This window comes from Leucoraja erinacea, chromosome 32 (assembly GCF_028641065.1).
Source record: "Leucoraja erinacea ecotype New England chromosome 32, Leri_hhj_1, whole genome shotgun sequence".
Classification (NCBI taxonomy): domain Eukaryota; kingdom Metazoa; phylum Chordata; class Chondrichthyes; order Rajiformes; family Rajidae; genus Leucoraja; species Leucoraja erinaceus.
This window is the reverse complement of record NC_073408.1, coordinates 3608844-3635130: the sequence shown is the minus strand read 5'-3', so window position 1 is coordinate 3635130 and position 26287 is coordinate 3608844. Positions and strand designations below refer to the sequence as shown.

Below are 26287 nucleotides of genomic sequence, written 5' to 3'. Positions count from 1 at the left end.
TTTTGCAGGGTGACCACTATAATTACAAAGCTAAGAAAAGTGCTGAAGAGAAGGTTGGAGCCGATAAAATCATGAGCTTTTACATTTTAAAAAAATGGTTCTCAGGACCCATATACATGCATAATCCCAATCCTTTACCTTTCACAGTAATGGGTATCAAAATAAAGTAAATAAGGAAAATTATTACTGCTTTTAGCAGAATATATATTTTTACAACAAATTATAGAATGCACAATTGAGATTCTATGCATTTCTCGCATTTGTAGTTTCTAATTTCTGGAAATTTCAGAAGGGTACAACTGCTGGCTCTCTACGCCCTACTCTTCCTCAAAAAATCTTATGGCAAATGAAGGAAATCAGAGAATACCGATAACAGTGCTTCACATAATTCACAGCTCAAATGTCAGAAATATATTAATGCAATTAAATAAAAACATTTAGCCAAAGTCTTGACAGGAAAAATAATTTTACGCTGGGAGTTACCTAATTTAAAGTCACCTAAAAACTTCAAAAATATTGAGATAACTTTGGGAAACAGAACTCTCCTACAACCTTGCCATAGTCAATAATTTCAAATTACGGTTTTGTTTTTTATCTGTGGTTACATAAAACTATTTCCAAAATGTTCTTAGATAAAAGCACCAGATGGTATTTGGAAAAGATTACAGAACAGGGAAAAGGCAGTCAGATATTAAGTAGGATAATTAAGTAACTGCAATGTTAAGATTGTTGGCATGACAATGAGCAAAAAACTTAAGGAATTATCACATAAGAAATGATCACCATTTAAAGGTGACAAAATAGGAAAGGAAAAATGATAGCCATAACTAATTATTAAAAGATGTTGAACAGGTTAATATTACCCAAGAAGAGCGAATAGAATCAATTATGTTGACACCATTGCCACTAATTATCCATTAACCACCAACACTAAACCAAGATCACAGAGGATCCAGGGTGAGAAAGGCACCAGGTTTCAAATTGGCTTGGTGGAAGGAGTCAGAGGGTGGTAGCGGAGGGTTATTTTACTGATTGGACATCTGTGACCAGAGATGGCCAACAGGAATTTATGTGGTTTGTCATCTATATTAATGATTTACATAGCAGTGCAGTTAATGTGCTGAATAAATTTGCAGATTACAGCAAGATTAATCGTTGAATGACAGCAAAGAAAGCTATCTAAGTTTACAAAAGAATCTGGATCATCAAGGGATGTGGGCCAAGGAATGGCAGATGGAGCTGAACTCTGACAAGACCGGGGTGGTGTAGAACACGGGGACCTTAGGTTACAGGTCCACAGTTTCCTGAAAGTGGTAGCACAGGTGGACGGGATAGTGAAAAAAGCATTTGGCATCTTTGCCTTCATCAGCAAATGCATCAAGTACAGGTGTTGGGGCATCATGCTATAACTGTACAAAAAAATTGGTGAGACCACATTGGAGTAATCCGTGTAGTTCTGGTCACTCTGCTGAAGACCATTAAGCTACAGAGGATGCAGAAAAAAAAATCACCAGGTTTTACCAGGACTCAAGGACTTGAGTTACAATGAGAGGCTGGAGGGACAGGGACTTGCTCCTACTGGGGCATAGATGCTGAGGGGTGACCTCATAGAGATCTATGAAATCATGATTAGGCCACTGTCTTTTTCCAGGGTAGGAGTCCAGAAATAGAGGCCATAGGTTCAAGGCAAGAGGGAAAAATTTGTGACCCGCAAAGCAATTTCACCACAGAGGGTGATGCATATATGGAACAAGCTGCAAGAGAAATATGTGGTGGTGGATACAATGGCAATGTTTAAAATACATTTTGACAGGTAAATAGATGGGAAATATGGACCAATTGAAGGCAATGGACCTAGCTTTGCTATAAAATCTGGTCGCATGGATGAGTTGGGCCAAGGAGCCCAATTCTAGGCTGTACAAATCTTATGACTGCGAGATGAGCATTATTTCAATTACATCTGTGGGATCTTCCTGTCGCAAATTGACAATCTTGTTTTGGTATATTACAACAGCAATGACATTTCCAAAAAGACATTCAACATTCCAACTAAATACCAAAATCCTTTGGCAATTTACATACTAATACACAGTAAAACAGAAGGAAAATTAAATACATTAAGAAAATAATCCAACAAAAAAATGTGACAAACATTCACAATCAGAATAAAGCTACATTCAAAGATTTTAAAAGATACTTACTTGATAGTACTGCTGGTTGTATGTGCTTGCTGCTGAGTGCCATTAAGTGTGCTGGCATTTTTTAGTTGCTGTAGCTGTTGATTGGTCTGTGCGACTTGCTGTGGTGGCACACCTCCTGGGACTGTACTGGATTTCAGTGGGCCTCTCAACTGCCCGTTCTGAGTAGACAAACCCATAATAACGGGAATTTCCGTCCTGGCTGTGGTCATTTTATATATATATTTATATATATATATAAAATATATATGTATATGCAAGTTCAGTTTACAGCCCAATGTTCATACAGAAACTGTAATAGTTTAAACCTCTTCAAATGAAGAGATAATAAAGTTTGCTCAATATATACGAGTCCTCCCGTTGCAATCAAAGCAAGCACTCGTATGAGTCTTTTTAAAAAGTCAAGCAGTCACTTGCACTGATGCTTCGTAGACAATATTCTTCCGCATAAGTCCTTTTTCAAAAAAAGGTATTGAATGTTTTCACTTCCACCTGTAAGCAATTAAACAACTTTTAAAAAGTTTAGAAACAAGCATTTAAACCTACTAATAGCAGCAAGAGTTCCACCCCCCACCTTTGACAATCTTGATTAAAACAATCCCACTACCTGTGAAATGGAAGATTATGTTCATGCATTGTATTTCATGATCCGTTCTCATGCTGTCATTCCTAATTTTCAGAATACTTCTGAATTAGGAACTGATGTACACATTCCGATGTACTGCATTTCCTCAACGCCAAATTCAACAATTATTTTTACTCCAGCATACGTAACAATTGAAGATAGACACAAAAGGCTGCAGTAATTCAGCAGGATAGGCAGCATCTCTGGAGAGAAGGGACCATTTGTTCAATTCTGAATTTCATATACTGCATGATACTTATCCAATTATCCAATATCATAACTTGTTCTCTATTTATATGGAATCAATATGGAACACGTTAACAATATGCTACTAGCAGCTAGGACAATGCAACCTGGGAGTAAGTGACCATTCACCATCATTTTCCGTAACTTTTCTGGATTCATTTGGTAATTCTGATTAAAAGTTAACTTGAAATCTCAACCATTTCTCTCACCATGGATGCTGTCCAAATTGAATTATTTTCAACATGTTTTAAATGTGTGCTAGTTCTCATTCAAAATCCATTAGTTCAGTAAAGTACACATTCAAAACTCAGGATGTTTAAAGTCAAAGAGGCCATTTTAAAGGGGACTGACTTTCTGCCTCTACAATTCATTTTTCTGGCAAATAAAAACCCTAATATAACATGGGATAAAATTTAAAAAAATCAACTATCTTAAAATTAATTTGTGAACTTATCAAAATTAGACAGCCAATCAAGGGCAGAATAAAATAATAACGAGGAAGTTGAGAGATTAAGACCGCAAAGAAATGGCAATAGACACCAATACAATATTGGCTCGAGGCAGCATGATTTTATGAAACACTATTTAGTATTTGAAGGTACAATTGGTTATATAGACAAGGTAACCACTGAATAAATATCTAAATTAGTTGCAAGCAGTTCTTGTTGGAAAGCCAGACTTATGGCCCAAAGCACTTCTGAGAACCACTTAAGCCAATTCTGATCTCCTGAACTTTCAAAAGAGGCCCTCACCCCCTGTGCTCTAACAAACGACTGCTGATGAAGTCCAGTAATAACATAAATCAGTTAAGCAGCAGCTACACCAAGGAAAACCTGTCTGCTCAACCAGAAAGTTCAACCAGGTACAGAATCAGTCTTCCCTATTCAATGCTCCGAGGGAAAGGGGCAAGATTCAGATGACTTGCATTTAAAATAATTTGATATATAAAAAAATGTATTTAGGTGCCTTAAATCAATTTAAAATTAAATCTATGTACCCTCTTTTTTTTTTTAAAACAGTAATTTCTGGTGAATTTTAATAGTATTAAGAGACAATTCTAGACATTCAGCCATCATTGGACATCTTCCATTTCAACAGGAAGGCCATGTGCCCTGTCAGGGTCTTGAAGATCAAGAGCTGGCTTTTGGAATCAAGTTGTCATCCAAAAAAGTGTGGAACTGCAAGTACAACATTTGGTTGGGCAGCAGGCTCAAACCTCCATGTTACATACCATGAATCTGGGCAGATTAAGGGGGCAAGAAAGTGGCAAATGACCAGAGACCACTCGGGTTAAAAAAAAGATAATGGGCAAAAAAAAACATTAGCAAATAGAAAGGTAGATAAAAATGCTGGAGAAACTGAGCAGGTGAGGTAGCATATATGGAGAGAAGCCAAAACATCGCTTATTCCTTCTGAAGGGTCTCAACCCGAAACAGCGCCTATTCCTTCTCTCCGTAGATGCTGCCTCACCCGGTGAGTTTCTCCAGCCTTTTTGTCTACCTTTGGTTTTTCCAGCATCTGTAGTTCTTTCTTTAGCAACTAGAAAAGTAAATGATACAATTGTCTTTATGACAAAAAGGGTAGAGCTCAAAAATACAACAACAAAAAAATTGGCAGGGCTTTAGGGTCTCTAATCCCAAGGAAGGTTGTTTACTTAGAGATGGTGCAATATAGTTTGTCGAGATAATTCCAAATGCGACTGAGCAGGATTGATTGGCTCAGAAAAATGAAATATAATTTAATTATAAATATAATATAAATATAATTCCAAAAGGACTACAGAGGGTAAATGCTTAAAGCAATACCTTTCGCTGGTCTAATTTAGTCACATAATTCAAGACCAAAGTGAAACAAATCTTCTTCACTCAGATTATTTATCTTTGAAAAGTCGCTCACGTGGATAAGTGCAAAAGCTCAGTTGTCGAATACCTTCAACATAGGTTGAAAGACTAGGACAAAGTGAATCAAGGAAAATGATAATTGCACATCAAAAAGGATACGTCATGATTTTATTTATTTGTCGACAAAGCAGACATGAAATCGTATGGCCTACCACAGACTGCCTGTTTTTCTAAGCCTGTTGTTTCTCATAAATCCTCGACCCAAAACATCACCCATTCCTTCTCTCCAGAGATGTTGCCTGTCCCGCTGAGTAACTCCAGCTCATTGCGTCTATCTTCAATTGAAAAATGATGCTACATTGCAACTTGCTATTAAAATAATGTAGCCAGAAATTAATTTAGGCTAAAAAACAGTGATAAATTGTTGGAAGATCTGCTATTTCGAAATCAGACAAGACCAAATTCTTGGCATTGGGGTTAAACACAAAAACCTTTCAGAAAGGAAAATAAATGAATGGGACATTTAAAGACCTTAAAATATTTAGGAACAACATACCCAGACATCTTGATTTTGCAATTCATTTCATAAAACATTATTATTTTATTTCATTAATTTGTCCAAACACTCAACTTATCTAAAACAAATGTTGCAGAGTCAAAATACTATTAAGCTTGGTAAGCAAAACAGAATTCAAATTTAAAACAAAAATCTCATTTAAATGATTCTTTACAACTGCAGGGGAAAATTGGCATAAAGAAAATTACCTATTTACTAGGCACAGTAATTTTGAAGTCTAAATCAAATTTCCAACCATCATTCTAATTTTATTTTTTAAATCCAATGAAATAAATGTCAGATAATTAATTTCTGAATTCATACCAATTATTTGTTGAGTCTCAAGTTATTGGCCAATAAAAATAACAAACATCTTCAAAAACATATCACTAGAATGCACCATCAGTGAAAAATATTGAATTACAAATTAACAAGGGTCATTTTGTCATTGCACCTATAATCAGTCCTTTGGTAGAATTATCCAATTAACTGTGCTCCTCCAGTTTTTCTCCTTATACTCATCATGCCAATTTTTACAATTATATTCCTTAAACTATTAACTCCATTTTCTTTGTACTTTCTAAATGAGCACAGTGCTAAAATCACTGATTGCAACTACTAGTCCAATCACATTAAATCCATCTTACTGACTCTACAGTCAAGGGAAAAAAATATTTTTCATTGATATTATTCATGCTTTTCAGCATCTGTCAAAAATGTGTTCTTTACCTTCTTTGCTCAAAGAGAAACAAACTCAATTTCTTTGGTCTTTCCACTTTCCCTTGCCATTCTCAACAGAAATTTGCATTCACCCTTTAAGTCCTTGACTGTGCAATGTTTCAATGTACTTCTAAGACAGACACATGCATGTATCCCATTCTCACACAAAAAACATAGAATCATGCTAAGGCAGGTTTCTAGTCCTGGTGGTATGGATCTTCAAGCATTCGCCCAACTGATGGGGATTCCTACCTCGTACCACATTTTCAGGCCAAAAGTTCTCAATACCACCAGCACCATTCTTTGCTTGCTTCCAACTGCCAGGAGCTTATTATTTCAACCAACCTACACATGGGATTAAGCTCCAGATGTCAGTCTAAACCCTTTACATTGAGGGAACACATTTAATGCAAACCCTGTGAATCTTTTTGAATGCCGTCCTCTTCTGCTAAATAATTTAGCAGTCTACCTCAAATTAGACCATTCACATCCATATTACTTGTTCTATAAAACAAATGAATCCTCGTTTATTGGTGAGGATGAATTCTCTGGATGAGAATCTTCCTATTGCATAATAACTCGTTAAGGATTGTCTTTTGCTTGCTGGCACACGTCTCCGTTCCCCCTGCTGCTATGACTGGAAAATGGCACAAAATCCCTCCCCCACCAATGGGGCAGGAAAGAAATGTCCATGCGTTACCATCAATGTCACACCCAGAGCAAGTGGTACAACCTCTCAGAGACAAAATGAGGGGCCCATGGCTACACGTTCGCCATGATGAGTATTATCCATTGCTGGGGAATTGGCAATACCTTTTGTTGACAGAGTGCCCAGATTCTAGTTCTTTTTTTTAAATCAATCAACTTCTGTTGGATGCGATGGAAGATGTGTTCACCCTTTTTTGTTTGGCGAAACAGTTCTCCCCAGCCCAAAGATTTTTATGGCAACGAGCTGAAGGGCTGGAAACTACTGTTGAGCTCACCTGCAAGCATTAAGACCGAAAGACCTTGAACGATTACAATAAATAAGTGCTCTGCAGGGTAGAGCCAATCAAGATATAAGTGCATGTCAAGTCTAACTGGATTATGACCACTACCACCAAAAAAAATATCCTACTGATGCTCCTAAAACCAAACACAAAATTGCTCTCCTACTTGCTGGGCTTACTTATTACATACAAAACAATATCAGTTATTATCTTCTGACCTCTTAAAGCTCACAAGTTGTGATACAAGTTATTTCTATAGTTTAACTGCCTGGCATATTGGTATTGGTATTAACTGCCTGGCCTGGTATTGGAAGTGCAATATCTTTACGGCATTCTGTGCTGAATGTAAGCATTTACAACATTATTGAACTCAGCTCCCTAATCTTTCTAAATCAAATCACTGAAGTTTCAAAGGGGTAAATTGTTCAGCTAAGAACTCTGCACTCATGCATTTCAATGTAGGTGGTTTTGCTTCCAGGGGGGAAATTAAGACCTAATAACATTGAAGTAGTAACTCTTTGTTTTCATAAAGAGTAATGGATCTTTGGAATTATCTATGCAAGAGGTCTGTGGAAAGTCACAGATTTAGAGTTTTCAAATATTATGGAAATCAATGGACAAGCAGTTAATTGACATTGTGGCAATAGTGGAATTTAGGAATTTCATTAAATTCAAGCATTTTTCAAATTATTCTCTACATCCATTCTATATGTATGTGCTTGCATTTTCTTGTCAGACTGGCTACCAGTTATGATCACTTTTGTATCAATGAAATGGAAACAAATTGCAATGCAAAAACAGCAGCATAATTACACTGATATACCTAGACAAACAATCCAGTCCTAATCACTCAAACTGCCAGCTACTTTCACCAAGGAATGTCATCCTTCACTATGGGAATTTGTAAAATAGCCTTTCATCTTGTGTACAGAATGCATTGAAACTCATTAATATCATAAAATATGGAATCAAAAGCTGATAAGTATTTTTGTCAGATTCCTCATGGCTACTTGACTACCCACTGAATTATTTGTCCAACAAAAGTTTTAGTTGTCCAATTTCATTGGGACCAAACCCAAGATTATTATTAAACCTGCCCTCCGTTTATACAGAATGGGAGGGGAACTCCTAACTGCCAATCAGGACAACAAACTGCAGCATATGGTATTGATAAGCGTTGATAGGATGACTCCACAATAACATTTTTAGAACTTGCCAAATTTCCACAGGGCTCCTGTACTAATATATTCTATCCCCCCCCCCATCCATCCCCACTCCCCAAAAATAAACTGCAATGGAGGAACTACTAAAAGTGAGCACAAATTTTGAATAAGAAATTACAGAATATAGTGCAGGAAAATCCTCCTCAAATTAAAAAGTCCACCCCATCCTAAATATATCTTTTTAATGAAAATTTGAAATAAAAAAGCAGACATAATTGATCATTTGGATATTTCTTCCAGTTAAAAGCAAAATTTCACCTAGCTTCAATTACTTTTCCCCCAATATATCCCATGAACCCACTAACTAAAAGCATACTTTAAAAAATCCACAACCTGTGTTGACAAATAATAAAACCAGATTAAATTTTAAAATTGCTTTTAAATTATTCATCAAGTATTCATGAATGTAAATTATAAAAACTTGTCAACATTATTCAGCAATCACCAAGCAGAGTACATAAATTTGCACGTCAGAATACAAAAATGAACAATTCGAAATTAACGCAAGGGATTAATGGCTTCGAACTATTTCTCGTAATTATGCCATCTTTTTAAAAAAAAGTGCATGTTATACTCAAAACACATTACACGTCACATTACAGTGACTTCGAGGCGGAAATCAAGATGGATTAGAAAGCACAGCGTCAAAGTGTAAACAAAAAAAACTCACTTGAAAATATACATACACACACAAAAAACACAATTCGTTTTTGCTTCCAGACAGAGAAGGAAGCAACTGGGGGTTTAAGGCGAGGAGAGGAAGAGTCGCGGGGTAAATGGGTCAATATTTACAACACATCTCTCTGGGCTTCCTCTGGTGTCCTGTCACCTCGGAGAGAAGGAGACGGCACAAACCCAAACATTGCCCCCACAATGTACCCTCTCTGTAGAATTGTCCTAGCACAAATTAAGCAATCATTTTTTCCCCCCAGACATTTAAACCCCAAAAAGCAGCCGTCGACAAGAACAGGCGTTTTAAAATTAAAATTAATTTAACACCAGGCGAAGCTCAAGAAGGTTAAACGCGTTTTGTTTTTTTTAAGTAAAAACAACGGCAAAGACTATTTTTGGGCCTTGCACCAAAGCAACGGCCAACGGAAGAGAAGAAAAAATAATCAACTTCCTACGCAGCTTTATAAATAATAGCCAGGGAGCTGTGGTTCTCAAAAATAAAGGTACATCCTTGGCCCTGACGCTTCGAGAGAGAAGTTGGAGAGAAAATAGTTGTAAACGAACCCGTGATGGCGGCGATTTCGGTCCGATTTTGTCTTATATTTATTCTCTTTTTTGTCTGTCAGCTCTGCCCGATTCCAACATGGCGTCTCCACTCTCAGCCCCCCAACGTCATCAGCGGGCATCCAATATATCGCATCAATTATTAAAGCAATCGCACCCGCTTTTTAAAAAAAAAAAAAACACTTGTTTACCTCATGAAATCCCAAAAATCGACCATACACGACAGAAAAAAATGAAGTGGTTTCGAATTTTAAGTTTTAAGGGCGGTTGAAGAAAAGGAGGGGGGAGGGGAAGGGGGGCAAACCTGTCACGTGACCACCCTCTTGCCAAGCTGCATGTTGTCCATTGACTTCATTCCCTGATACGTCGAGAAGGTATTATTATTACTTTAATCTCCGTGTTTCTCTCACTCTCTCTTTCGCGTGGTTTGTTCTCGTTTATCGTGTTTATTTTCTTTCCCCCCCCCAGCGTTACTCTCTTTTTTTTGTTGTTGGTGACCTTGTTCTACGTTCGCGCCCTCTCCTGGTGGCTCCACTTTTCTTCAAAAGAGTTGGAGACTCTGTGGGGGGATGTTTTTGTGTGTAAATTTCTTTATTACTGTTATAATAATAATAATAATAATACATTTTATTCATGGGCGCCTTTCAAGAGTCTCAAGGACACCGTACAAAAATTTAGCAGGTAGAGGAAAAACATGTAAGCGGAATGAAATAAATAGTAGAGACATGACTAGTACACAAATTAAAGACAGAATTCAATTCATAGAAACATGGAAATTAGGTGCAAGAGTAGGAGTAGGCCATTCGGCCCTTCGAGCCTGCACCGCCATTCAATATGATCATGGCTGATCATCCAACTCAGTATCCCGTACCTGCCTTCTCTCCATACCCCCTGATCCCCTTAGCCACAAGGGCCACATCTAACTCCCTCTTAAATATAGCCAATGAACTGGCCTCAACTACCCTCTGTGGCAGAGAGTTCCAGAGATTCACCACTCTCTGTGTGAAAAAAGTTCTTCTCATCTCGGTAACACAAAACACAATATGAGGCAATTCAAGCACAGATGAAAAGGGAGGGGGACGTGGGGCTAAGGATAGGCAGAGGTGAAGAGATGGGTCTTGAGGCGGGACTTGAAGATGGTGAGGGACACGGAATTGCGGATCAATTGGGGGAGGGAGTTCCAGAGCCTGGAAGCTGCCCTGGAGAAGGCTCTGTCCCCAAAACTGCGGAGGTTGGATTTGTGGATGGAGAGGAGACCGGCTGATGTGGATCTGAGGGACCGTGAGGGTTGGTAGGGAGAGAGGAGGTCAGTGAGATATAGGGGGGGGGGGGGGGGGGGAGGGTGGAGGGCTTGTGTAGGTGAGGACCAGGATTTTGTAGGTTATGTCTGTGTTCTTTCTTTATGTGCTGCATTGGCAAGAAGCATTTCACTACACCTAGGTGTGCATGTGACCAATAAAATAACCTTTGAACCTTTGGACAGTGGAGATATATTTTAACTCGTCCACATTGCCCATTTTGTGTTTGGGGGGGAAATATCCGATAACAGCTCAGTCTAAGCATGAAGCGTGTTGTGACAGGGAAGACTTCAAACCGTGACACAGAGGAAGACAGAGGTCCATGGAAACCATGTGTAGGGCAGTGGGAATAATTTGGGATTGTTCTAACAAAGATCTAGCACAGCATCTGTCAGCTGTTGGCTTTTGTGTGCTTTTACTTTATACCAGCTTATTTTTTAAATATACTGGTCTTATTTCTTAGATGTACCGCAAGTGTTACACATAGGACATACTTCAAAGTCTTGGGAAGAATAATCTAGGGTAAAAAATTCTAATATTGCAAATATTGAAGGGGGTGTTTTATTATTAAAGGTGTGGTCTTTCAGATGAGATGTTTACTTGAGACTTTACCTGGAGGAAATCCCGGGTGTGCTGGCTAATTGTCACATATATTGAATAAATAAATACAAGTCTAGTCGAGTTTTATTCTTGCACAATTACAGCGAGATACAGATACAATGAAAATTGCATTACAGGCACATAGGTTCAGACAGCACTGAACACTTAAATTATGCATAGATTAAAGAAGACAGTGAAATTTAAAAAAAATGCAAAAGCAATACATAAGTGCGAAACCCAATTAGAAAACAAGTCTTTGGTAGTCCAACTGTGTGTAAGATATGATATTCATGTAAAGTCTTTGACCGGATAGTACACAAACAAAAGCTCTTCACTGTACCTCGGCACACAAGACAATAATTAAAAAAACTAATAGGTAATCTGTAGTGTTCCATTGCTGACGTATGATTAGGGTTGCACAGGTTGATTCAAGAACCTGATGACTGCAGAAAAGTAGGTGTTCCTGAACCTAGTGGTATAGCACTTCAAGCTCCTGTACCTCCTGCCTAACAGTAGCAGTGAGAAGAGGCATGACCCAAATGGTGGAGTTTCTTGATGATAGATGATGTTTTCTTGAGCTAACGCTTCACATAACTGCTTTGTTGTTTGTGAGAACTTGCTTTGTGTGTATTGGTTATCACGTTTCTTCGGTTACATTAGTGACTATACCTCAAAACGACATCATTGCATGTAAAGTGCTTTGGAAAAAGCAAAATGTAAAGATTTTTACAATATTAAACACTGTATTTGTTGTTATATTGTGTTGTGTGGTAGTTTGTTTTGCACACACTGTATGCTATGTAACGTACGTTGTAACAGTGACTATATTTCAGAAAGTACATATGTTTCTGTGGCTACGTGCTGCTAATTAATGATCAGTTCCTAAAATCTATTTTGTCATTCAGTGAGATCATGACCATCGGTCTTTCATTGCTTCTGTGTTCCTGCGACAGATATTGTAATAGAAAATAATAAAAGTGATGTCATTTGAAATTACATGAACTGTAGTGACTGTGAGCTTCTTTGGAATCACTACATTTCTAACACTCAGATTAGTTCTTGCTTTATTGACCACAGTTATTCTCAAACTGAACAACAGAAGTGCTTGAAGGTAAAACCACTATGTACACTCAATTCTTAAAGCTACTCTTACGTTAAAAAAAAAACCTCACAGCTTCCCCTTTAAAAGAAAATGAACCCCATATAACTAAGTAATTATTTACATGTGAACTTATGGTTAATTATTTACAGTGGCACAATATATAAACAGTTATAAAATTGACTAGTTATAAATTCACTCAGTAATTGAGCCATAAAACTGCAGTTGGGAGGAATTCAAAGAAAAGTAGAAAATGCTGTAAGCACATATCTTCAGCATTCTGTGGCCATCTTCGATGTAAACCAGCATATGCAGTTCCTTCCTACACATTGTAAGACTCAAAGTTGAGTGTAGTTTGTAATATGGCAGGGGTTAAGAAGGTAACCACAGTATTTAACATGACAAAAAAAACTGCAACGCCAATCTTCTGATACTTATCCTGCAACAAATGACTCCATATGCCAGGGGAGTTTTAATTTTTTTTTATTGCACTGTTTATTTATTTTTTATTTATGCCAGGGGAGTCGTGAGCCTTTTCCCAATTCCTACAGGATTTTCGTTTCAGCCTTCCCCCCCTGTTTGTATCCAACCCCTGCAGCATCCCCTATGAACAAAAGCCACCATTGCCGTCCGGGCTGCGAGCTGCACCAATCTCCTCTGCCGCTTCCTCTCCGGACCCCAGCAACAGCAGCACGACGGCCAATGAAAGCAGCCCAGTATTAAATACCCAGCTCTGCCCTGCCCACAACCATCCGAATGATTCTCAGGACAAAAACATTGCCTTCTCTCCAAACCCAGCGCCCAGAACTCCTCCATATCTCTCAGTCCTTAACATCAATCTACCTCAAATGTAAAATTATAATCTGAATTTGCATTAACTAATTTTTTGTGTGTGGGAGACTGTTCCATAGCTCCACGTGATGAAGCAGCTAGCTAGCTTCTCCCAGTAATGTTTGGAAAAATCTTACTCTGAATTTTAGGGTCATTTTCCTTTTTCAAGACTACCCTAAGTAAACAAAAATAAAAGTCTATTTTAATATGGCCCATGAGATTTTTATATTTTAGTGATTAAAAGCTTCATTAATGTATTCTTTCTGGACAAGTTAGTGCATGGAATTCTAAAAACAATTCCGATGATTCTGCACTGGATTCTTTCAATTCTGATATACTCCATGTAAACTGCTGCTGGGAGAACTAAGTCTGGAGATGTGATGTCACCAGATTTAGTACAGCTGCAGCAAATCCACTTATCCGCCTCCATGTTGAAAGGCTAATATCTGTTCGTCATTACCTGTGTTGGTGCCCTGTACGTGGCGACTCTTTGCACACTTGTGTATTGTATGCGAAACAAAGAATGTCACTGTACCAGGTACATGTGACAATAAAGTATCAATCAATTATTCAATCTTTCGGTTTCGTGATGCCCCACCGCCATCGGGGCTCCGAGGCCCCACTGCCGCCGAGACTCTTGCCACCAACGTTAAGGCTCCTCCGGCCTAGATAGGCCTCGCCGCCCGTCTTCACCGCAGTCCCCCGGGAAGCGGGCGGGTTGGGCCTACCGGGGCGCGTTCCGGTCTTCGGATGTCGTACTGGTCGGCGGCCGTGCGTTGTTAGGCGGGTGAATCAGGCCCGCGCGACTCCCTGGGACACTCCCGCCGCACATGCGGTTCCCCGGGACACTATGACCATGCTTCCCCTTTTTGCCCGTCAAGATAGATTCTTGATTAGTACGGATGTCAGAGGTTATGGGGAGAAGGCAGGATTAGGAGGGAGAGATAGATCCGCCACGATTGAATGGCAGAGTAGACTTGTTGGGCTGAATGGCCTAATTCCGCTCTTCTCACTTATGATATTGGTCAGATTGCAGGTTAGAAACTCCACTCCCTTTCCACGTGGGCAGTACAGGCGCACAGCTGGTAGAGCTGCTGCCTCACAGCACCAAAGATCAAGGTTAGAATCAGATCTTGGGTGCCACCTGTGTGGAGTTTGCATATTCTCCCTGTGACCATGTGGGTTTCCTCCGGGTGCTCCGACATCCCAAAGACATGCAGGTTTGTAGGTTAATCGACCTCTGTAAATTGCTCCTACTGTGAAGGGCATCGATGAGAAAGTGGGATAACATACAAGTAGTGTGACCAGGTGATCGATGGCCAATATGGATTCAATGGGTCAAAGGGCCTAATTCCATGCTGCATCTCTAAAACATTAATGAACAAAAGAATGGCCTGAACTGGAAAGGATATTTGCTGTCATAAAGAAGTTTAAATTCTACTCGTACATAAAATGCTAGTTGCAGGTTAGATATGTTCCAATATGATAATGGCCTTATATTTTTGCCTTATGGTGCTCATTGAAATATCTTCTCGGTATAGAGTCATACTCACACATAGAGTAATACCCATGTATTCTAGTACGCTGCCTGATAATTTGTATAATCCAACTAAGAAGGCATATGATGGCTCATTTTAACACCATACCTGAAAGGCATCATGTCAGATCATGCAGGTATCTCTTACCACTGGATTAATAATTGCCTGGGTTATTAATTCAAGGCATCAGAGAGGGACTTCAATTTACAGCCGTTTGATTCAAGAGGACTGTTGCTTGAGGCGAAGCTGCACCTTAACCACTTGCCCAGTGTGAAAGATACATCTTCTAGATGCGCTGGGACACATCCTCAGTGATGTGACCTGGGGTCATCGGGTGTTTCTGGGTCTCAAAACATCAGACACCCTCGCCCAGGCGACCCAGCCGGGGTTGATCAGGCCCCGACTTGCGTCCCAGCAGCAACCGCCCACGGATCAGCCTTCTTAATCCAAAGCCACCTAGTGGCTTTCTCTGCGACTTCACTCGCGGATTGAATGGCCCTCTTCGTTGCCAGCCTCGTAATGCCCAACTGGTTGAGGAGTAAATCATTTGAGGGGTTCTAATAATGAGTGAGCACTCCAATCCACACAGTTTGTGTGTTTGGCATCAGTACTCTGTCTCATCCTTAACTAATCAGCATTAGAAACCGAGATTAAAGCACAGACTCTTGTTACTTTCCTTGCCGGCTAATTAGTTGAAAGTTCCATTTTTTAATCTGATCTCTGTGTAGTTCTTCTTCGGTGCACTCAAGACATCAGGTGAAATGAGAAACTCGTTTGTGTGTGGCTGTAGGCTCTGGGACTAGTCAAGATAGAACTCAACTGTGTCATTATGCAAATCACTGCAGGGAAATGGACAAGAGACATTCATGTATTGTTTCAAATTATCCAAAGATCATTTCAGTGGTGAAATCAATTAAAGAGGAACACCGGTGATTACTCAGCTCTAGCTGTGTCTGCCATAGTCTTACTGAGGATAAGAATCAATTAATAATTGGAAGAAAAAAAATCTCCATCTGGTCTTTCTGTCAACTTTTCCAGAATGATTAAAGAGAAACCTCTACAGTCTATATATAACTGCAGTTTGTGATGTTGATTTTTAATGCCTTCGGGTCAACAATGTTTGAACAATAAATGTTAGCTTATTCTTAATTGTCCATATTTTAAAACTAAATGAATACAGTGAATGACAGTTTCAAATCTGGAGCGAGAAAGTTAAGATTCCAGGAATCCTGTTTAGTCTAAAGCGGGTAAGTTGGAGGGAAATGAAAACAAGTGATTAATTGTGACAACCAAAGGCAACTACTGCAGAAGATGGAATTTACAGGATTACTAAGGCCCCCCCTTAATGTGTGATAATGCAGAAAATCCTGCATTATCACAGAAGAATGAAGATTCTGCAACATTGAGCAGAATATTACACAAATAACTACCTGAGCTGCTCTTCAGAGATCTCTGACCTTCTCAGTCAATGCCAGAGTTCAGGATCTGCCAACCTCATCTCAGCCTCCAAACATCACCTGCCAGAGCTATCTCCTGTCCCCTTTTTTGCCCTTTTGATTTCCCTCCTAAATCTGCTCCTCAGTTCCCAAAACTCAGGCCGGGCTACGTTTGATCCCAGCTTCCTATGCTTGTCCCATGCCTCCTCTTTTTCCTGAGCAGAGCCTCAATTTCTGTCATCATGTATGCTTCCTAAAGGCGACCCGAAACGCCACCCATTCCTTCTATCCAGAGATGCTGCCTGTCCCACTTAGTTGCTCCAGCATTTTGTGTCTATCTTCCTTAATCCCTCCTGCGTTGCTATTATCTAGTGGCATATGTGCATGTTAGTATGTGCTTGGATGTGCAACTAAGTCCTGTCGGTGTTTAAATGTGTGCTGGTGTTTGTTATTAGAATACTTTGTGACTCCGTGAAAATTAATGTTTATTTTCCTTAGGTTATGTTGTGTTTTTAATTAAATCTCTGTTGCTGTTAACGTTTCAGCTGATTAGCTAATGAGAACACAGCAAAATGGAAGCTTCTCTTTAATAGCCCCATTTCATTTTCTCATCCCCTGACAGGGGGAAGAATTGTACGGTAAGGCAGAATTCAAAGAAAGGAAATCATTTTATGTTTATTATCTTTTTATATTTAAGAAATATAAAAGAAGATACCTAATTTCTGTCAACTATGAAATAACTAATTGTGAATCCACAAGGGGGTGACAAAGAGAGATTTTTGAACAGATGATCCAGAAATTAATTCTCCTACAGACAGTAACATAATGAGTACACAGAGCTCATACTGCTAACCACACTCACATTGTTCACAATATTATGGGAGATTTAAATCTAAATCATTGTTTACCATGCACACACTGATCTTGAAAAGTAAAATAATGCATTTCATTCTGAAATAACAATTTTTTCTCTCCCAACAATAATGCCTGATCTTCAGAATATGTCCAACAGTTTCAGTTTTTGTACAGCACACATTCTTATGTTTGTCGTCTATAAGATCACCCCTCATCCTCCTGTGCTCCAAGGGATAGAAATCCAGCCTACTCAACCTCTCGGAGGTAGAAACAAAATGCTGGAGTAACTCAGCTGGACAGGCAGTTTCGGGTTGAGACACGTTCCTACTGCTTAACCTCTCCCTATAGCTCACACCCTCTAGTCCTGGCAACATCCTCGTAAATCTTTTTTGAACACTTTCAAGCTTGACAATATCTTTCCTATAACATGCCCAGAACTGAACACAGTATTCTAAATGCAGTCTCACCAACATCTTATATAACTGCAACATGACCTCCCAACTACTATACTCAATACTCTGACTGATGAAGGCCAATGGGCCAAAAGCCTTTTTGACCATGCTTTCTACCTGCGATTCAACCTTCAAGGAACCATGCACCTGTACTCCTAGATCCCACTGCTCTACAACACTCCCAAGAGAGTTGTAGAGTTACTGTGTAGGTCCTGCCCATGTTAGACGTCCCAAAATGCAACACCTCACACTTCTCTGTATTAAATTCCATCAACCATTCCTCAGCCCACCTGGCCAATCGATCCAGATCCTGCTGCAATCATTCACAACCATCTTCACTATCTGCAAAACCACTCACTTTTGTATCATCAGCAAGCTTGCTAATCTTGCCCAGTATGTTCTCATCCAAATCATTGATGTAGATGACAAACAATAACGGGCCCAGCACTGAACCCTGTAGCACACCACTAGTCATAGGCCTCCAGTCCGAGAAGCAACCTTCCACCATCATCCTCTGCTTCCTTCCATGGAGCCAATGTGCTATCCATTCAGCTATCTCTCCTTGGATCCCATGCGATCTAACCTTCCAGAGCAGCCTACCATGCGGAACCTTGTTGAATGCCTTACTGAAGTCCATGTACACAACATCTACAGCCCTGCCCTCATCAGATTTGTGAGACACGACCTCCCACATACAAAACCATGCTAACTATCCCTAATCAACCATTGCTCTTCCAAATGCCTGTATAACCTATCCCTCAGAATACTCTCGAGTACCTTTCCAACTACACATGGTAAGCTCACCAGCCTATACAGTTTCCAGCATTTTACCAATCGCAAAGGGACAGGCAGGCCAAGGAGGACCTTCACAGCTGATGACAGAAGAATTCTCCTTATAATAAAGGAAAATCCCCAAATGCCAGCCAGTAAAGCAACAAAGGAGTTTTTCAAAGCTAAAAATTTGTCAATTCATGAGTGGCCAAGTCAATCACCTGATCTGGACGCAATTGAGAATGCCTTTTATATGCTGAAGAGAAAACTGAAGGGGACTAGCCCCCAAAACAAGCATAAACTAAAGATGGCTGCAAATTGCTTGTAGGTTGCAAAACATACTTGGCTAGTAAAGTATGATTCTGATTCTGATTCTGATACAGGCCTGGCAGAGCATCACCAGAGAAGACACCCAGCAACTGGTGATGTCCATGAATCGCAGAGTTCAAGCGGTCATTGCAAGCAAAGGATATGCAACAAAATACTAAACATGACTACTTTCATTTACATGACATTGCTGTGCCCTGAAATGAGGGGGTGACTATGTATAAACACAGCTGTAATTTCTACATGATGAAACCAAAATGTATAAAAATGGCCTTTATTAAAATCTGACAATGTGCACTTTAACCACATGTGATTTTTTTCTACTACAAATCCCGAATTGTGGAGTTAGAGGCAAATAAATAAATGATGGATCTTTGTCCCAAACATTATGGAGGGCACTCTATAACCCAGGGACTGCCGATAGTGAGAAACATTGCCAGTGAAAGTTTCAGAGTGAAACAGCAATGTAAAATGTTCACTTCTGAATGGTTCATCTTGCACAGTGCGTATATTTCCACCTGGCAAGCTCTTCACAGACGGGCCAACAGATCCGGCATGTGACCATACCTAGCTCAGTGCTGCAAAATATTCCATCTCCAGGCAGCTGCAAGAAGAGTACTGCAAAGGAAGGAGTATGCAGAGGGTGCAAATGGACGTGACGGCAAGAAATGTCAACAAAACAGCCTTTGCAAGAATCAACCTATATCAATCTTGTGAGATTATAATGTTATTTGGCTGTAACACGTTTTCACACAGCCCACAACTAACATTGGCCCCTTCCCTTTGTCATCGTTACTTTTATGCATATCTTTCATCCATTTGTTCTCTATCACTGTCTATAGCTCTCGTTTTCCTTCCCCCCCCCCCCCCCCCCCCCGACTGTCAGTCTGAAAAAGGGTCTCGACCCAAAACATCACCTATTTCTTTTCTCCAGAGATGCTGTCTGACCAGCTGAGTTACTCCAGCTTTTTGTGTCTATCTTTGATTATAATGTACTAGATTCCCTCATACAGATCATTGTGGCCCAGCACTATACATCCCCATGCAAAACCCCAATAACCTCAGCCTCATCAACCAAATGTGACCATTTATTCCTACTGTTTCCTCTATTAACCAATTCACTTCCACACCAACCTAATTTTATTTAATTATTGCCTATGTGACCTATAATCAAGTCCTTTTGAAGGTTTAAATGGACCACATCAACTAGCCCACCATATCTATATTGCTAGTTCCAATTTCAAAAATCTCTCACAGACTTTGAAACATGGAGAGACACAAAATGCTGGAGTAACTCAGCGGGACAGGCAGCGCCTCTGGAGAGAAGGAATGGGTGATGTTTCAGGTCGAGACCCTTCTTCAGACTGTTACAGGCTTCCCTTTCCCCTGTCTCTCAGTCTGAAGAAGGGTCTCGACCTGAAACATGGAGTTCCTTTCATAAATCTTCGATGACTTAGCCCAACATTTTAATTATTTTCTTATTTACATGTTACCATTTTGTTAATAATAGATGCCAGTGTTTTCGCTACTACTGATATCAGATTAACTCTGCTGGTCGTGAAGTATCTGGATGTAGATTTGAAGTTGTACAGGATGCTAAACGTTTCCTGATTTGACCTGCTGCTGACAATGCTAAAATATATATTCATTATGCAATCAAGAAATTAATAAAAGGGAAAATTTACAATATTTAAATTCGACAAACAGGAAGGGTGTCACGAGTGTTAAAAAAACAACCAGATATGCTAATTCAATAGAACTTCTGCATTCTCAAAGTTATCAATACATTAATGAAACTCTCTGTTGAGTTGCCGTCTCTTCAACACAGTTGAATGCCTTGATATGTCAGAAATGAGGTTTGACATGGATGACTTTGATGTTGTAAGTAATCCTCATCTTGTTTTATGGACCGTGATGAATGCTATTGATAACAAGTTGTGACAAAAAAGTTCTGATTGCCTTTTAACTTAACTTTCAAAACCTTTAATTGTTGCAGTACTGTATAACTGATTATTAAGCACGAGAAATGAAGATGATACACTTTTGCAACGTGCAACTATTAGATTTTGAAAGCAACAATTTATTTAAACTTTTTATTTCTATTCACATTGATGGTTTTGGTATGTGATAATTTGATAATGATTTAAGCTAATTTCTGAAGGGTGTATTGTTCATGGGTTTATTCTCCATTCAGTTACTTAAATTATTCATTGCTAAAGTTACGCATTACCCTCACATTTGACCTCTCCAACTGATTGTAATAGTCTCGACCCGAAACATCGCCTATTCCCTCGCTCCATAGATGCTGCCTCACCTGCTGAGTTTCTCCAGCATTTTTGTCTACCTGTAATATTGTATTTAGTCCTTTACACCAACAGAACCATTTTATGGAATTTAAATGGGCAGATCGAGTTAAAATATGTCAGCACATTCCTACTGCATAATGAAACAAGTTTGGGGGTGGAAAAGTCCCCAATTTGCTTGCTAAACCACTTATGTAATACAATCCCATAAGTTCCCTCTAATGGGTAAAGAAACCATAGGCATAATGTTTGAAGATTTATTGTCAGTGGGTCCAAACTTGCGATCTCCATTTACGTGGCTCACAGGAGCATAAGTACTCCACGTACAAATATATTGTTGGGTGTATTCAGGTATTATACTATATAATATGAACCAATCTCACACATTGCAAGTTTGTGCTGCTAGATGTGTGATAACAAATCTGTGTATTATTACCATAAATGGCATTTATGGTTAGTTTATTGTCACGTGTACCGAGGTACAGTTTCCTGCGTGCTAACAAGTCAGTGGAAAACCAATACATGATTACAATCGAGCCATTTACAGTGTAAAAATACATGATAAGGGAATACCGTTTTGTGCAAGGTAAATATTGAAATCAATTTGTAAATTCAAATATGATACATCGCTGTAGTTTAGTTTCCACCGAGTCAGCGATCTCCGCACACTAACACTACCCTACACACACTAGGGACAATTTACATTTATACTATGCAAATCCCAAGCAAATTCCTCTGTGCTGCATTGCCCCAAGTCCTGTATCGTCTCCTTCAACATTTCTGTCTAATGCTCACAATGTCCCTCCTCAACCACTCCCAATGGAAAACTTTTAAGGAATAAATTTGAGAATTCGCAAAGATATATTTTCTTGTGACGACTAAATTTCACATATTGAGATTCAGATGGAGTTTATATTCTAAGCACTTATGCCGATCTAAAAGCAGCATAAATGCTTTAATTGTTTCTGCTTCAGTCACCATTCATGGTGACCATCACTCTCTGTGTTTCAAAACATGCCCTGTACATCTCCTTTACACTTTCTTCCTTTCATCTTAAAGCTATGCCCACTAGTTTGCTATTTCCATGCTGAGAAAAGATTCTGATCGTCTACCCTATCTGTGCCTCTCACAATTTTATAAACTTCTATTAGGTCACCCCATCAGCCCCAACGCTCCACAGAAAACAATCCTACTCTCCCCAACCTCCCCACCACACGGCGGTGCAGGCTCGAAGGGCTGAATGGCCTACTCCTGCACCTATTGTCTATGTTTCCATGTTTCTATTCTCTAATCCAAGCAGTGTCCCCATAAACATCCTCTGCACCCTCTCCGCATCCTTCTAGTAATGAGGTGGCCAGAACTCCGCACAATGCTCCAGATGTGGCCCTCATGAAAGTTTTATACAGCTGCAACAAGACTTCCTCGATCAATTAATGCAAGCGCACCATCTGCATTCTCTACCACTCTTCTTCTTGTGTTGCTGCTTTCAGTGGGTTGTGGAGTTGATATTGAGGGAGTGCAGCATAGGTTCACAAAGTTAATTCCCGGGATGGCGGGACTGTCATATGCTGAGAGAATGGAGCGGTTGGGCTTGTATACTCTGGAATTTAGAAGGATGAGAGTGGATCTTATTGAAACATATAAGATTATTAAGGGTTTGGACATGCTATAGGCAGGAAACAAGTTCCCAATGTTGGGGGAGTCCAGAACCAGGGGCCACAGTTTAAGAATAAGGAGGAAGCCATTTAGAACGGAGATGAGGAAACACTTTTTCACACAGAAAGTTGTGAGTCTGTGGAATTCTCTGCCTCAGAGGGCAGTGGAGGCTGGTTCTCTGGATACTTTCAAGAAAGAGCTAGATATGGCTCTTAAAGATAGCGGAGTCAGGGGATATGGGGAGAAGGCAGGAACGGGGTACTGATTGGGGATGATCAGCCATGATCACATTGAATGGCGGTGCTGGCTCGAAGGGCCAAATGGCCTACTCCTACACCTATTGCCTATTGACTTGGACCCGAAGGTAACTCTGTACATCAATTCCATTCATGGTCCTGCCATAAATTGTAAATTTCTCTTGACATTTGATCTCCCAAAGTGCACCAATTCACTCTTGCCCAGATAAAACACCATCTGCTATTTCTCCGCCCATATCTGTATCTGACCTTTATCATGCAGTGTTCTATGACAGCCTTCTTACTGCCCATAATTCTACCAACGTTTGCGTGCAAACCTACTAACCAACCCATCTACATTTTCACACGTCTTTTATATATATATATCAGAAACAGCATAGGTCTCATCACTGATCCCTGCAGACCACCACTGGTCACAGGCCACCAGCCAGAAAGACACCCTTCCAGCACTACTCTCTGTCTTGCATGGGTAATCCATTTCTGAATCCAAAGTACCAAGTTACTAAGGAGCCAATGCATTTTGATCTTTTGGACCAGCTGACAATGAGGGATCTTATCAAATGGCTAATTCAAGTCCATGTTGGCAACCTCCACCTGTGTCCTCATCACCTCCTCAAACAATTCAGTCAAGGTTGTGAGGCATGATGTTTGGTGGTGAGAAGACTACTATCCAGATGAGTACACCAATCTAGACACAATGTGCTGGAGTAACTCAGCATATCAGGCAGCATCTCTGGAGAAAATGAATAGGTGACGTTTCGGGTTGCAACCCTTCTTCAGACTAAATATTGGTTTGTGGGAGTCTTGACTTTACGACTTTACTCACACCCAGCCTCCATGCATTTGCGTGTTTGAACAGGATTCAACTATTATATTTGGAATTGTGGCTGAGTTCCGCCATCCTAACTGCAAGGTTCATAAGAGCCATTTATTCTGTTCTCTCCCCAGAACAGGACTTCATAGAGCAACAGGTCTAAACTGGGACCTGGAATAAGCACATATAACTTGGAACTATCTGACAGATCAGGCAGCACCTATGGAGGGAGAACATTTCAGGTTGACAACCTCATCAGAATTTTCCTTTAAATAATCTTATTGGGGGAAAAAAGGGAGAGAGGCGTTTATTTATGTGATGTTTTATTTGACATTCAGATCCGTAAGATAAATATTTCCAGAACCATTGTGATGTTCACTATTTGTGTCTTTACTCATTTCAGTACTCCTGGAATTACTCCTATGGCAATGACGAGACCACTACGTTTCCTGCAGACACTTACTGTCCAGAAGTTGAGGAAACGCCACACTATTTCCGAAAGATTATCGTGCCAATAGTTTATTTCCTGGTCTCCCTGTTGGGGACCATTGGAAACAGTCTGGTGTTGGCGATTTTGTTACGTTACAAGGGTTCAAGGTCTCCGACCGACAGCTACTTGCTTCATCTGGCGGTGGCTGACCTCCTCCTGGTCTTGGTTCTCCCGTTCTTTGCCCTCGAGAGTATTTCCAAGTGGTTCTTTGGTGTTTTCCTTTGCAAACTTCTACACTCCATCCTCAAACTCAACTTCTTCTGCAACAGCCTGCTGCTGGCGTGCATCAGCATTGACCGCTACTTGGCAATTGTCTATGCCGTTCAGATCCATAAAAGGCACAGTGCCAAGTATGCCCACCTGGTTTGTTCAGCTATTTGGGTGACAGGTTCCCTGCTACAGATTCCGAATTTAATATTCTTGCAAGTTGCGGATAATGATTTCAACAACGAAACCAAATGCATTTACACATCAGCTATGGCCCAGGACTGGCTGCTTTTTGAACAGTTTCTCTACCACGGAATTGGCTTTGCCTTACCACTCGCAGTGATGTGCTACTGTTATGCAATGGTAATCAAAACATTATACAAGACCCAGACCTTTGGGAGGCACAAAGCCATTAAAGTTGTGCTCACAGTCACCGTGATGTTTTGCATTTGTTGGGCCCCGTACAACGTGGCTAAGTTCATAAAGACACTGTGCAATCTGCATGTGATCACAGCAGACTGCGATTTCTACAGAAAGCTCACATTTACCATTGAGGTGTCAAAGAGCACTGGATTCATCCACAGCTGCCTGAATCCAGTTCTTTATGTGTTTATTGGGGTGAAGTTCAGAGACAGCATCCTGAAACTCTTCAGAGATCTGCGCTGCATCAGTCAGGCAACCTTGGACAACTTCCTTCATCAGAAAATCGGCGAAAGGAATAGGAGCAGTTCTGTCTTTGACAATACCACATCCTGGTCCAATATTTAAAACAGCCCAGCAACCACAAAATGCTGATCAACATGCCCCATTCAAACTAGCCCCATTTGCCCACATATCCCCCCAACCCTTCTTCTCCATGTACCTGGCCAAATGTCTTTCCAATGTCGCTGTCCTATCTGCCCCAACTACTTCCTCTGGCAGCTCATTCTTTCTGCCTACCAGCCCCTTGGGCTCGAGAATGACTTGCTTGCTTCCACTCGAAGCATGTCAGTTCTGGGATGACCAATGAGGCCAATGGGGGAATTGTAGGATCTTCTGCATATTGGAAAAGGTTGCTGTCATTAAGTACCATTAATTAGCCCAGTATCTGTTTGTTTATGATAGACAAATGTTTGTGCCTTCAGTTGGATTCCAACTGTCCACTGGGCTGCCAGACAAGGGGCTAATTTACCTTGAGTTATGAAGTAAATTGGGGTAATTAAATAAAGCATCATGACCGCTTGTAAATATGTCACAGTTTTGGGTGAAAACGATCCCATTAAATGATTACACTGAACAGTGGAAATCTTTGAAAAGCACCTAGAATTTTGCAGATGCATGATGGAAATACAAAATAGTTAATATGATCAACATCACCAAAAATGGAAGAAACTTCAAGAGAACTTTTGCAAACAGCCTCAAGGCAGGAAACTAGTTCCAGTGTCCACAATGATGTTTGTGAAAATCTCTTGATGGGTTTGCAGAATCCTTTTGCGGGCAGAACATTCACTTGGAGCAGGAATTGCTATTTGGCCTCGAAATCAGTCACCCGAGTCTGTCATAAACACATCACACCATGAAGGAGTGTGTAATTCTGCCTGTCTGGAATGTAATGCTGGCACTGCCAGTGAGGGTGCGGTGATTGTAAGCTGACGGCAAGAATTTGCGTAGATAGATAGACTATAAGAAACTGCTTAAAGCTTTGCGATTTAATCACAATAAAAATACACTTGCATTGTT

At 40.1% G+C, this 26287-nt stretch overlaps 2 protein-coding genes across 6 annotated transcripts in view; one reads left to right on the top strand and one right to left on the bottom strand.

Annotated features, from left to right (window-relative positions):
* The window catches only part of ddx6 (DEAD (Asp-Glu-Ala-Asp) box helicase 6), a 21018-nt gene extending 10946 nt beyond the window's left edge, over positions 1 to 10072 (bottom strand). Inside the window, exons 1-3 of the mRNA XM_055660577.1 lie at positions 9939 to 10072; positions 9635 to 9794; positions 2202 to 2690 (exon numbers count right to left, since the gene is read on the bottom strand). Coding sequence (XP_055516552.1) covers positions 2202 to 2410 — 209 coding nt within the window. The 5' untranslated portion in view covers positions 2411 to 2690; positions 9635 to 9794; positions 9939 to 10072. The remainder of the gene's footprint in view (positions 1 to 2201; positions 2691 to 9634; positions 9795 to 9938) is intronic.
* LOC129712279 (C-X-C chemokine receptor type 5-like) lies at positions 9923 to 26287 on the top strand. 5 transcript variants are annotated; one of them, XR_008726026.1, is made up of 3 exons: positions 9923 to 10008; positions 16982 to 17074; positions 18898 to 19141. XR_008726026.1 is itself a non-coding variant. In XM_055660578.1 (2 exons), the coding sequence occupies exons 1-2, from the start codon at positions 20684 to 20686 to the stop codon at positions 25334 to 25336; spliced, it is 1101 nt and encodes a 366-aa protein (XP_055516553.1). In that variant the 5' UTR covers positions 20621 to 20683; the 3' UTR covers positions 25337 to 26287. The 5 variants fall into 5 exon arrangements, 1 of the variants encoding a protein (XP_055516553.1); XR_008726027.1 differs by lacking the exon at positions 9923 to 10008 and adding an exon at positions 11413 to 11454; XR_008726028.1 differs by lacking the exon at positions 16982 to 17074 and having other exon boundaries at positions 9928 to 10008.

Coding starts and splice junctions, on each gene's coding strand:
- LOC129712279 (XM_055660578.1), top strand. CDS start 20,684: ATGTCAGAAATGAGGTTTGACATGGATGACTTTGATGTT. Junction 20,723..24,274: donor ACATGGATGACTTTGATGTT/GTAAGTAATCCT, acceptor TACTCATTTCAG/TACTCCTGGAATTACTCCTA.